The sequence below is a fragment of the Elaeis guineensis genome, chromosome 1 (genome assembly GCF_000442705.2).
Source record: "Elaeis guineensis isolate ETL-2024a chromosome 1, EG11, whole genome shotgun sequence".
In the NCBI taxonomy this organism is placed as follows: domain Eukaryota; kingdom Viridiplantae; phylum Streptophyta; class Magnoliopsida; order Arecales; family Arecaceae; genus Elaeis; species Elaeis guineensis.
In genome coordinates this window covers 6,184,115-6,198,866 of record NC_025993.2, presented here as the reverse complement: position 1 = coordinate 6,198,866, position 14,752 = coordinate 6,184,115, and the positions used below count along the sequence as shown (strand labels likewise).

Below are 14,752 nucleotides of genomic sequence, written 5' to 3'. Positions count from 1 at the left end.
TACACCAATGTGCGCTTGTGCATAGTCAAGCACATGCAAGCTCTTCAAGACTCCATCCTTTCACTTGTGTGTACTCGTACACAAGGACCACCACTGTGCTCAAGCATTGAGTGCGCATGCAAAAAGTTGGTAGTTAAGAGACCAATTTGCACAATTGTCACATATATAAGTCCGGCTTTTCATATGAGTGGGCTTTAAGTTGTCTATCATATAAGCTGGGGACATGACCAACAAATAAGAATAACACGACAAATGCCAAGGTTATTAATGACAATCCATGATATAAAACAATCCTTGCCTTAATGACAATCCATGATATAAAACAATCCTTGCCTTATTATAATCAACTTAAGGAGTCAACTTTGACAATGTAAAGATTACTGGAATTTAAGGTGTCAAATTTTAGCCGTTTCAACAAAAACTTGCCTGGCTTAAGCCTTGTGTTGCCCTCCTACTCTTGATGACAAAATGGTGTTTATCAGGTGCTTTATGGCTAATATAGAGCAAAATGGCAAAAAAATGATGCCCAATAGGTACTGTTGATGCATCTTTTCTCTTCCAGGATCTTGTCTTCGACTTCAAACTCTTAATCTTTTCCAATCATCAAAAGACCAAATATTTGAACTTGACGACATGACAATTAATAATCATTAAGGGAGTCCATATATGGATCATAACAGTTCAGGTGCAAATGATTACTGCCGCAACTCAACTGCTAAGAAGATAGTTGAGATGCGTGCTTGAATGATAGACAATTTGGTTGTCATAATGACCTGGTAAGTGCACCATATACACATCCCATCCCATGCATGATAAGGCCTTTAGCTTCAAAATGAAGATGAGCCAATCATCATGATTTTATTATTCAGTAGAACAACTAAAGGATACATTAGGATCACCACATACACATCCCAACCTATGCACAAGAAGGCCTTTAGCTTTGAAATGAAGATGGACCAATCATCTATCTTATTATTTAGTAGAATAACTAAATGACTCATGGTATGATTCTCCACAGGTTTGACTCAGCAACAACAACTGATAGATTGAAATTCAAGACGGAATCCAGGAAAAATATACCAAATTAGGAGCAGACAAGACCAATATGAGCAACAATAGATGTGATTTTAAGCCTCATACTGTCTTTCAAATCCTCGGATTCTTATTTTGTGAGATTAGGAGACTTCTGTAATTATCTTCTTCTTTTAGTCGGTGATGTGGGTAACTGTCAGTTTCCTAACATCTGATGATTAAGATTATATACCAGCCATAACATTTTTTATGCTATTCCACCTATTCTTTTAACTTATGGAACTAAAGACTTCTTACAGTCACCATCTATATGACCTACTGCATCAAGGGGCCCTTGTATCAATGACAGACAGTGGTGCAATATGGACTCCTGACTACAGCCATGTGATGGCAACCAGTAAGCTGTCTGGCGGAGAAAAAAGACAATTAAAGAAGAGAAAAGAGAAAATGATAAGGACAACAGAGATAAAGAAAGGTATAAAGAAGAGAATAAACATAAAGAAGCAGCTGTCTCTGCTGGCCAAACCATCAAACCCCCTTCCCTTTTTTCACTCTCTTCTAAACCAATGTCCATTTTTTCCAATTGTCTGCTTGATTGAATAATAAAGAGTATTTACATTGTGAACATGATATGGCTTTGAATTTTTTTTCACTCATGCGGTAGTTTTTAGAACCAAACACCAAATTCCAATATAGAGTTCAGAAGGAAATCCATACAAGTCCAATATAACATGAATTCACCATCCATCTTCGCTGTTTTGAAGATGGTCTACAGTACCGCCTCGTACAAGGTGTACCATACCGATCTCATACCAATATGATGTCTTGTACTATACTGACACTCGATAGCTGTCTCATACAGTCAAACTGCATACCAACACTGTAATAGGATGGTACCGAAACGATGTCCAGTATCGAGATGTGAACTTTGGTTTTGAATGACCGAAGAATATAAATTCTCTACTTATAATTGCCACATATGTTTGAATGTTTTTGGGTTGTTAACAGAGGAATACTCACTCTTCACCCATTTCTCAAGTCCCAAGCAGGACAAATACATGTGGATGCTAGATTTTCCATGATTTTGACACTACCAAGGTTGCTCCTTGCTTTATTCTTCAGCTAATGATATTCATGTGAATCAAAATTGACAAAAACTGAAGTTCAGTTACTTGTTTTCACTTGTATAGATTCCTCCTGAAATGATTTAAAAAGACTGAGGTGAGGCTAGGACTGCAAGTGGATCAGTTGACCTGTTTTCTTTCTGGAACCAAATTCAAAAACAATCCAGTCCAGTCCAAACAGAACATGTTTTTATCAGACCTGGCTTAAAAAATGGCACATCCCAAAAATAGATTGTATTCAGATCACTAAGCATCCTAATCCAAATCAAAATCCACCAGAAAACAATATCCCTATATTTCACAACCTTCTTTTTTAGAAATTATTCTTTCTGATAATGACTTCAATGTCATTAGCCATTAATTTATGTTGCTGAATGTTGACAATAACTTATACGTGGTTCGTGATAATAATGTGCACATGTTGCTTATTGTTGTCTTATTGCATAATATGTTTGTGATTATCAATTTTTACATGTTTATTGTAGTTTGTATTTGAACCATTCTTGGCATTATCTAACTCAATAACCTGATGGATCAATAAAATAAATTATAGACCCAATCCAATCTGAAGGAAATAGATTCAGTTTGGGTCCAAATCTTTAACCCATTCAGATGCAAGATGGAATTTTGGTGTGCTAATCCCCATCTAACCTTATTGGCTTGCAGACTGGTGAGAGCGACATGATGTGACCGCTATATACTTTAACCAGAGGAGGGGGAGAAGGAGAGGGAGAGGGAGAGGGAGGGGGGGAGAGAGAGAGAGAGGATTACCTGACATTATTCAGCATTATGTGTATTTTTTTTAATAGATGCACTTCCATATAGTGAGTTATAAACATGTGGGAAGCTTGCAAACTAGGATAAAAGAAAAGAAACTATTTACAGTTTTCCTTATTAAGCATTAAGATAATGTATTAATTTATGATGATAAAAGACGTGCTTTCACTTGTTTAAAAATTATATTGACATTATAGCATAAAGATGAAGATTAATTTATAGATGCTAAATCACATCATGACTCATTAAAAGATTATTATAGCATCGATCAAGATATGCATATTGATATTGGTGCAAAGGAAGTAGATAAGCGACAAATGCTCAGACATTTCTGCCTATGCATGAACAGGCAGCTACTGGAGTCAACACTGATTAGAGAGAGTTCATCCCACACTAAAATCAATACTATGATAGGCTCCTTGGCATGATACAAAATCTTGCAAAATGCTCATTGCAAGGCAACAGAATTACAAAATCAAATAATTGCGAAAGATCATAGTTTGGACCAAGAGCCTAGGGCCAGTTCGGATGCACCAAGTTTCCAAGGTAATTCATGTGAAATGAGCAATCCCAGGGAATTGTCAACTATATGGGAATCTATTCTTAAATGATAAGGATATTATAGGTTCAACATATACCAAAGAGAATACGTGGTACCATGGGAACCAAAAAATAATAACTTCCCACCGCCCCCACAACACACCACCACCCCCCAGGCCCCCTCCCCCCAAAAAACACGCGAACCCATAGCACAATTTTTAGACAAAATCATTGATGCTATTTTCTTTTTCTTGTCTTTGTTCTTTCTCCCTTTTGACTCTATTCTCTTCATCATCTCATCTTCCCACCGAAACCATGCACTCACAAACCACCATGAATAATGGATCCAGGCAAGAGGATAAAAAACCAGCTGACCAGTCAACCCACTTCAATCTGAAGGTCAAGGGTCAGGGAAAAAAACATGTATTTTACAGGATCAACTACAGATGCTTGTGAATGTCTTCCACGAATGCAATAGGTGTTGTGTGTTCCACACTACTTTTCTATTTTATGGTCGAAGGCTACACGGAAGCATACCTGAGATTAACTTTGAGATAGAAGATGCTGATGAGATTGATGTCATGTTATACCAAACAAGAGATGGTTCTAACTTTATTTTTGCCAAAAGCTTTCTAGGATCAACTACAGATGCTCATGAATCTCTACCATGAGTTCGACAGGTGATTTTTATTCTACATTGCCTTCCTTTTCTATGGTTGGAGGCTACACGGAAGCATACCTGAGATTAACTTGAGATAGAAGATGCGGATGAGATTGAAGCCATGTTGCACCAAACTAGCATTGGTTCAAACTTCATATCCAATAAAAGCTTTTCAGGGTCAATCTTGAATGTCTTCCATAAGAGCGACAGGTGATTTTGTTCCACATTTCTTTCTTATTCTATGGTTGGCGGCTAACTTAAGATAGAAGATGATGAGATTGATGCCATGTTGCACCAAACTGGAGATTGTTCTAATTTATTTTTGCTAAAAGCCTTTTTAGGGACCCTGTGAGGTGAAAGGATAGTTCACCGCATGGTAGTCGCCATGAAACAATAACATATGGATAGATCTTTTGAAGACTTTAGCACATTGAATAAAACACATATTTATTTATTTATTTTGGAAATATTGTTCTGAGTTGCAGTTCTGGGACCATTATTATGTACGATTGCAAGATATCAAGTTTGAAAGATTATACATCAAAGGAATGGGTACGTGTTGGACTAAAAGCATTGGCTTTGGAAGAATGAAACTTAATCATATAATTATTACCTTAAGCCACAAGTAATCTTAGAATATCATTTAAATCATTATTGGATAGGTTAGTGTTTCCAATATGCAAAAGCATAGTTTGCAGGAATAACCTAAGTCTCCAGAGTCAGACCAGACTAGGAATTTTTGCTGCTATAATTTTGTATGAGCAACGGAACAACGGATACCAGAAAACACCATGTTATTTTTGCCTTGGTTCCACTTCATTCCTACATCTTTTAATTGATGGGTGATTTTTCCTAATTACATAACTAAAAAGTTCCTAAGATTTGATTAAGGTTCAAAGGTATCATAGACAGTGCATTGGCTTGTTATCTTCCAGCAGCAGCATATTTCTCCGTGAGTATTAATTGAACATATTCGGACCATAGTGTAACATCAGTATATATAGCTTCATACCAAAACATTACAATATTAAAATCTAATTCTATCATGTGGTGATCATGGAATTACAAACTTCTAAAACAACTTTATTTACATGTTATCCAAGCTAAACAGATCGAATTCAAATAATGATACTAGTATTGAACCTTTTTCGGTCTAGCAGCAGTATTCATCTTAAACCTAAGCACCTTGTGCATGAATATACATTAACATTGGAGCACTTTTAGAGGCACCTAAAAGCTTGGTAACAACTATGAACAGAGCAGAACAACATGCCTAATTGTACTGAACAGAAGGTAGTTCTCAGCCTCCAACTTGTAATTGGCCCAGGCAGAAATCATCTTCTGCACGCGGACGTACACAGAAGTTTCTGTATGGATTGTTCACCTCTCATCTGCATTAGCATAACAATTTTGTCTACCTCTGTCTAGTTTCGTGCCAGAGGAAAACTGATGATTCAACTTACTTTTGCGGAGGTGGTTGGGTGTGCATTTTTTATTGTTGTACTCAGCAGATACCAAATCGTGTATATAAATTTATATGGCTGCATGCCACATGAAGCCTTATTTGCTCAATACCCAACCAAGGATTACTTTGGTAGACTGGAAAATAACTTAAAATAGACACTGATTTGGCTCTTCCCTCCTCTTTCCAGACCTTCAGACTGAACTTTGGAATCCACAGATACAAATTATCTCAAAGCCATTTCCCACCTTGTTCTCATATTAGTTCTGGTATTCTTCAGTTTTCTTAACGTAATTTTTTGTGATATGCCTTTAGCAATCAAGATTTAGCTCATGGAGGCAAGTGATTTGTGATCTCATAGCATAAATTTCAAATACATATTGTTGAACTAAGAATAGAGATGATTCCAATACCCAAATATAGCTAAGGCAAGCAGAGCAAGCAACCACTGCACGTACAAATCAAGAATTCAGATGAACAGGTTGAGCCTATCAGCATGTTATGAAGAAAAAGTAGTATCAGACAGTAGCCTACCTGAAGACAACGAACATATCTTTTGGTATATCCTAAATCATTTACCAGTGGTACCTCCAAAGCTTTAGCCAATTGGCGAGCAGATGCCACAAATCTGTTCAGCAATTCCAGAAAATTCTTGACTGAGTATTGCTTATTCAAATAAAAATATTAAGATAATATTTTGAGAAAAAATGCTTGCTGCCATTTTGCATGCCAATTAATTAACATCATAAGAATGTAAAGAGATTGTTTTTTAAGAAAAGGAGAGAGAAGTAATTCAACGGGAAGAAGCTCGCAAAATGATACCCAAATATAGAAACAATATCTTTTTTGTTTTTTTAAGGAAATGATAATGGACACATGAATAAGAGTTCTAGAGCAAGGAAACTTAAAAGCATGTAAAAATATCTTTTTTTATTGTGATTTTCTTGGTAAGCCAACACAAATACTATCAGAAGTCCCTTATCAGGAAAACTTCTTGTTGAAATAATAAGCTTCATAAATATAGCAGTGACTCACCTATATAGCAAACAAGCCGCTAACAAACCATTCTAGGTAGACCTTCACTTTACTCAGACCATTTGGTTTAACACCAGGTAACCACACCTGACACCTAGGGGTATCACGCTTGGACATAGGTCTAAAAGAATAAATTCTTACATGCTAAAAGATCCAACTCTTAGAGGCATACTTGCGTCTGACACTCATAGCCATGTACAGCAAGAAACCACAATCCTTTTAAAGTTTGTTGACTTACAGAAGATTTTGGAGAGCCAAGACTTGATATTGTCTAGCATGACACAGTTCCATCAACATACCCCGTGGCCATCTTGAAGTCACATCAACCCATGACTTATCCGTCTTCATCATTGTTACCTGCTTAAGACCTTCTCCATTTGCTAGCAGCTAAGCCATCCATAATTCTTCGCAGCTGCACACCTTGATCTTACATCCAACTCCTTTAACACGAAGTTCAAGGCCTTGTTTCTCCCCAGTCACATGACCATTGATATTTAGCTTTCAATAATCTTGCCAAGAAGCTGCTTCCACATTTTTTCATCACTACTTATTTCTTCATCGCCTTAGTTATCCATGTTCCATGTGCGCTCTTTAACTCCAAAGGAACATAATATTTTGTTTCCACAAACACACTAAGGTTATAACCTACTTCTAGAAAATCATCTAATAAGCAGTTTTATATATTCCAAATTTCAACAGCTACCCATGGCATCTCTCTTTGTTCTATCAAACCCACCACCTATGTAGGAAGCCCCTTGCAACCTATAAATAAGTGTACTTCTTGCTAGTCATGTCCCTAATTTCAGCAACAGCCTCAGTGCTGCAAGTCGAAAAAAAAATTGAACAACCTTCTTCATCTATAATACAAAATGCAGTATGATTCTGGAACCAACCCCATGACCCAAACATTTGCCCTGAACAGTCAGCTAAAGTTTCCCATGCAAATCATGGCATTTCGATGTAGAGCAAGTGCAACATTGCCCAGCTAACTAATGTTGGAAAACTGATGCTTTAATATTGCATTTTTCTATGATTCATTTGGTACAACATGCCAGAAAATACATCAATTATTCTTTCACCCAGTTAATATCAGAGTGCAGCTAGCCATGCAAGTGGTCAGGTCAGACTAGGTCCAGCTTGTCAGGAATCCAACCTGAAACCAGCATGGGTTTTAAGATTTGGGCCTACATCCAACTTGAAACTTGGTGGGTCTCGTCTCTTTCTTGAGTCTCCTCTGGATAGTGTTTATGTTTAACAGGCCAGACCTAATTTCTTGTATTTGTTTTGACAAGGTCTAATTGAATTTGTCCAGGTCCAATTAGGTCAACACTATTTCTACATCGATACCTGACCTGACTAGAGTCCATCTCACTTTGTGGTAATATGCAGTAAGAAACAACATCTTGAATGTTATTCATAGATGATATAGTATTGGTTGATGAAAATTGAACATTAGATGCTAAATCAGACTCATAAAAGATAACTAAAAAGAATGAGGGTTGAAAAACAAGCAGAGCAAAGACAAACTATACAGAGTACAATTTTAATTGTGTGTGTGTGTGTGTGTGTGTGTGTGTGTATGAGAGAGAGAGAGAGAGAGAGAGAGAGAGAGAGAGAGAGAGAGAGGATTCCTACAAAAATTGATGAACAAGAGACACCACAAAGTGATAGGTTTCCTTATATACTATATGATAGAGAGAGATGAAAATATGTCCAATAGAATGGACAAATTTAGATTGGAAAGGTGCTTCTAGGGTAGTATGTGATCAACATAGAGCTTGGTGACTTAAATTGAAATTTTATAACAAGGCCTACAATCAAGATTTGCCATACTGGTCGATATCAGTGCACATTGCACATATTGGTATGCAGTATAGGAGGCATACTGAAACTTGGTACACCGAACTGGCCCTCATACCGAGCATACTGACACTCTAATAGAATGGTAGCGATACAAGTTTGGTGCTGAGATGATGCACCTTGCCTATAATGTTGCAAGGATAAAACTAGTGGGCAATAACAAGAATTTTAGAAAACAAATGGATGTAGCAAAAATGAGACTTGGATGGATAGGTTAAAACTAGAAAGATAAAGAATGAATATATTAGAGGAATTGTATAAGTTGCACAAACTAAACACAAGATAATGGATATTTGACTAATATGGTATGGGCACATGCAATGAAGATCTAACAAGACTCCAGTAAAAAGAGGTGCTTTAATTTGCTTGGAAGGATGTAGAAGGGGAAGGCCTAAGATAACATGAATGGAGGTTATAAAAAAATATATAAAAAAGCTTAAATAACAGCATAGAAGTCCCCAAATAGAATTCTTTTGCAAAGGAGAACTCATGAAGCCAACCCCAAATAGATGGTATATGGCTTGATGATTATAGTCACCAAAAACCCAACACATGATTTGAACTTCAAGTATGGATAAGGTCCAAACTGGGTCAGGCAACAGTCCTCACAAGTCACAACCAAGCCACACTGTACCATCCTGAACTGAACAATATGAGGCATATCATACCATAATAAAGGTGGACTGGGATAGTTTCACACCTCAGTTCGAGAAACCAGTGAGGGAGGGGAGAGGAAGAAGGAAAAAGAGGAACAGAGGGAGGGGGAGAAAGAAAGAGAGAGAGAGGCAGAGGGAAAGCGATGGAGGGAGAGAATAAAAGGGCAGCGAAGATTGAGAGAGGCGGAGGGAGGGCTTTCAAAGCCCTCTCTCCTCCATGGCTTTGGAATAGGGGATGAAACAGGGGCTCCATTCCCCTTTTACTTTTGCTTTTTTTTTTAAAAAAAAAATTTAAGGGAACTCTGCCCTCTCTCCCTCCCTCTCCTTTCCTTCACACCCCCCCCCCCCCCGTCTCTCTATCTCTCTCTCTCTCCCTCCCTCCCTCTCTATCCTCTCTCTCCTCCTTCTTCCCCTCCCTCATTAGTTCCCCTTTATGGATATGCATTGGAACAGCATGGCACATTACTGTATTGTATTATACCACCAGCCTACTAGCACATGGATAGGTTCCAGTACTGCAAACCTTGCTCACAACCATCTTGCATCCTAAGGCATCATTTGGATCATAAGAAAAAGTGAAAGTGAAGTAAATCAATAAAACAAAATTTTAAAAACTAAGAATTTTGCTCATACCTTTCTTACAAGACAAAAACCATTTGAAAAAGAGGCCCTTTAGAGAAAATTTTACCCACTTATTTTCTCCATGTTTTCCTCTAAATTTATCAGCCATCATACGACCTTACTGCTCCTTCAAATGCCTCTCTCTAGCTAAGGCAAGAAAAGGGGCTAGGGACCAAGGTCCTGCATCACAAAACCCAATTATAGACCCGAGAAAGTATACCTACATGGATGCAGTCCAAGGCACCCAAGTCAAGCCATTCTGGGGACCATGTGGGAACCGCATTTAAAGCAGACACTGCGATGTTGACTACTCCATTTTTAAAACAATGTTAGCAACATAAGAAAGAGCTTGGTAAAACAAAAAAATAAATGACATGATGTCGTATGGTTCGTGTTAATTCAAGCTAATACGTAGCAATAGAACATTCCTAATTAATAGTATGTGAGCTTCCTATGGTATCAAATGTAGGCTATAAGGCTTACAATGTGTATTTCTTTGAAAAAAAACCTGTTACACATCCCATGTATTTTTTGACATAAAACTTGAGCATGTTTGTGGTGTTAATGCATATAAAAAGTTGTTTGGTGTTGCATGACAAGTTACTAGAAAATGCAAACGCAGACATGTTGGACAATAATGAGCATGCATATAGGATACTTCATTGTCTTGGAATTCCAAAGATCATTTAATTAAATGTCTACCTATGTCCATTCACTTCACAGACTTATGTATCTTTCTGTGTTGGTGTGCGCTAGCATATTACAATGTCAATGCTTAACCACCAACAAACATGATTAGCAAAGGTTTTAAATCCTATAGAATGTGGGCATCCTCGTTTTCATCCGGAAGAAGATGCCTGCGTCCCACCTCGTCCAGATGGCCATTCGGATCAGGCATCCCACTACACGCTTAGGACGCCATTATATACATATACATTTATGTATGTATGTATATGTGTAAATACATATACATATATGGATGTATGTATGTATATGTGTAAATATATATACATGTATGTATATATGTATACATACATGTATGTATATATATGCATATGTATATGTTTGTATATGTCATATATCTGCATATGCGTATGCATACGTATATGCATATGCATGCATGCATATATATATATATATGCACACATATGTATATGCATATATATATATATATATATATATGGATATCTATGTATATGTATGTATATATATGTATATGTGTGTATATCTATGTATATGTATACGTACATACGTACATATATATGGATACATATATATATATGTATGTATATGTATACGTACATATATATATGGGTACATATCCATATATATATATATATGTACGTATACATATACATACATACATACATACATACATATATATATATATATATATATATATAATATTATATTATATATTATTTATTTAGTTATTTATATATGCATGTATGTACGTACGTATACATATTTATTTATTTATATATGTATGTGCGTATGTATGTACGTACGTATACATATACATACATACATACATATATATATATGTATGTATGTATATGTACGTATACATATACATAGATGTACACACATATACATATATATATATATATATACACACATACATACATATATATATATATATTTATATGTATGTATGCATATGTATATTACATGTGTGTATCTGATACCACTCTAACTGTCATGCCTCCAACCCCAACTTTAAATAAAATAAAATTCGAAAACATGAACAGCCGCCACTTACCTACAAATTATTGTCCCTATAGACATGCAAGGCGTCCAACCTGACAAACTTCAATAAAATTAAAAAAATAATCTATTCTTCACATAGGTAGTGGTATTATCAGAACAACTATTGCATTAACCTATTTCCAACTTCAACTTTTACAACATTTCATATCAATTTTGTAGAAATATCATGATACCCTCACTGACCCAGAGAACTATCCATTATCTACAGACCGGCCTCACCTCTATATACAAATCCCAAAATACCATTGTCTGGTCCCAAACTAGATTCCTGAATCTGAAAACAACACGTGAAGATTTATGAGCTTCATGGCTTAGTAAGTAACGGATATATTTATAAAACAGATTTAAATCATATTCAAAAACAACTCAAGTGCATCATACAATATATGATACTAATCTGATCAGTATCAAAATTATTCAATTAATGATATTTAAGATGCAGTCTTATGCCAACTTTTCTATAATATAGAATCAATAAATAATATAAAGATCCTGTATAAACTCAATTTCATAATACCATAATTAAACACAGGTACCCATTTTTTTTAACTGTACAGCCCTTACTGCGGTACCACGATTGCCCCCACAGCGAGGGAGCTCAAGTCCATACTTTCTACCACGGTGGGGATCTCAAGTCCACGCTTCCACCGTGGTAGGGATCTCAAGTCCAAACATCAACACAATAAGACTGAAAGTCAAATGATACATATATCAATAACTACATATAATATATATATTTCTTTTCTTTTCAATACAACTTTAATACAGCTTGATATAACTCTGATATATATATATATATATATATCCAACATGCAATAATCATGATTTATCAAGCCTTATCTGATCATAGCATGTAGCATCATTCAATTCAACTTATAAATTTCAGTTCACTAATCAATTATTCATAATTATAGAAATTTCATGCATAATTAAATCAGAAAGCAATTAAAGCTATTTGTATCATATCAAGGAGATGATACACAACAATTTCATGCACCACTAAAATCTGGATGTAATTATAATAATTTGTATCATTTCAACAGAATAAGATAATTCACACTTGATTATGATTGATTATCATAAAATGCAAGTGTTACTTACCTCAAAGATGCCAACAACCGAACAATTGACCACTCTGTAGGAGTTCCCTAGAACCTAATGATCTACAATCACAGCTATGTTCACAAGCCACATCAAATTTTTAAACCAATTTCTAAAGATTTTTCCAACCTTCTTGAGTCTGCAAATTCTCGAAATTTCACTCTCTTGAGAGAAAAGAAAGAAAGAAAAGAGAGGATAGAACAACCTCTTCTTCATCCTTTCCCCAGCAACAGTCCCAATCTATTGATTAATTACCCCAACAAAACTCATCCAAAAATTCTCAAATTTTGCCCTCAAGTTGACTCATGAGTTATATTTTTTCGATTAAAATTTGAGCTTAAACTACCTATCCATTAGAGGGATAAAATTTATGAATTAAAACAGAACAGAATCAATTCGCCCCCAAACTTGACATCCAGCATCCCAAAGCATTCATATTCTCTTAAGATTCTTTTCTCGTTAACATTCTTACTTTCTTTAACACTCTCTTCTCCTAACAATCCTTTTTCTTCCCAAATTTTTCTCAATCTTAACACTTAAAGATTCCTTTTTTTATCCCTCTTTCCATTCTATCATCCACTACTTAATTCATAACTGAAATCAACTAAATACAAAAAGTTCCACTATCTACTAATTAATCCCTAATTGAAATCAGCCAAATATTACAAAGAGCATTTAGGCTTACCTGCTCTGTTGGAGGAACAAAGTAGCAGCGACACCCCAAAATAGAGCACAAAAGAAAAGTAAAAAAAGAAGAAAGGAGAGAGAAAGGAAGAGAGCGTGAAGAGAGCTTTGGAGAGGGAGCAAAGCACGAGGGAGATTAAGAGCGAGAGAGAGAGAGATGAGGAGAGGAAGTTCGGTCTAGGGAACGGCTGAACAGGGAAAGCTCTCTTTTTTTTCCTCGATGTGGGGTTACACACGATTGCCCCGCTAATGGCCATGAGTTTGCAACATGCGGCCCGCACGTGGCGATGTGACTTGGACCGGGGGCAGGCCGGGTCTTATATTTCCTCCTCCCTTAAATAAGTTTCGTCCTCAAAATTTTCATTTTCTAAAACTCAAAAGCATTTCACATCGCAAATCTATCATTGCCCAATCCATTCTACCAATCATAAGTTCTACTCACAAATTTCATCATCAAAACTAGCACGAGACCTGATCTTGTCATAGATTACTCTCTAAGTTATTTCCCAAATAAACAAAAAAACTGCTCAAATACTAGTCTATGGCTAAAATCTTAATAATGAGGATATTTTTAAGATCTCTCATTTTCTCAAAATGTAGGATACTTATTAAGATCTATAGTCTTCTTTGACTAGTCATTTATTTAACGTGGGTAGTCGACATTTCTGCAAATCTTCAAGCTTAAAACAATCCTTACAATCTTCAAATATTCTTGTAGATAGCTGGCATTACCAAACTCCCTACCACTCTCAAAGAACCATAATCATCAAGCACCTAAAGCTCAATATCAAAATTAGAATTCCTTTCTGTGATCATGAGTCTTTTATAACCTAACTTTGAGCATTGTTCATACTTCTTGTATTTGGGGTGTAAAACTTGTGATTAGTACAATGGATTTGACAATGATAGATTTGCGATGTGAAATACTTTCGAGCTTTAGAAGATATAAATTTCGAGGACAAAATTTATTTAAGAGGAGAGAAAATGTAAGACCTGACCCAGATCCAGCATAAGTTGCATCACCACATGGGGGGCCACATGCTGCGAACCCGTAATCGTTTGTGGGGCAACCGCATGCAACCACACATTGGAAAAAAAAAGAGAGCTTCCTCTATTCGACCGTTCCCCGGACCGAACTTCCTCTCAGCTCTCTCTCTCTCTCTCTCAATCTCCCTCATGCTCTCCTCTCTCCCCGACGCCCTCTCCCCAACGCTCTCTTTCTTGCTCTCTCTTCCATGCTCTCCTCAGTTCTTCTTCTCTTCTTCTTCTTTGCTCTAGTTTTGGTGTGATTGCGAGCTTCGTTGTTCTTCCAATAAAGCAGATAAGCCTAAACGCTCTTAGTATTTGGCTGATTTCAATTAAAAATTGACAGATGATAAAACTCTTCGTATTTAGTTTATTTCAATTATAAATTAAGTAGCGAATGATG

General features: G+C 36.2%; 1 protein-coding gene across 3 annotated transcripts in view; it reads right to left on the bottom strand.

Moving 5' to 3' along the window:
• LOC105037681 (transcriptional corepressor SEUSS-like) overlaps positions 1–14,752 on the bottom strand; it is a 29,831-nt gene that overhangs the window by 6,281 nt on the left and 8,798 nt on the right. For all 3 annotated transcript variants that reach the window (XM_073243869.1, XM_073243846.1, XM_073243897.1), the window contains exon 9: positions 6,131–6,224. In XM_073243869.1, the coding sequence (XP_073099970.1) occupies positions 6,131–6,224 (94 nt within the window). The remainder of the gene's footprint in view (positions 1–6,130; positions 6,225–14,752) is intronic.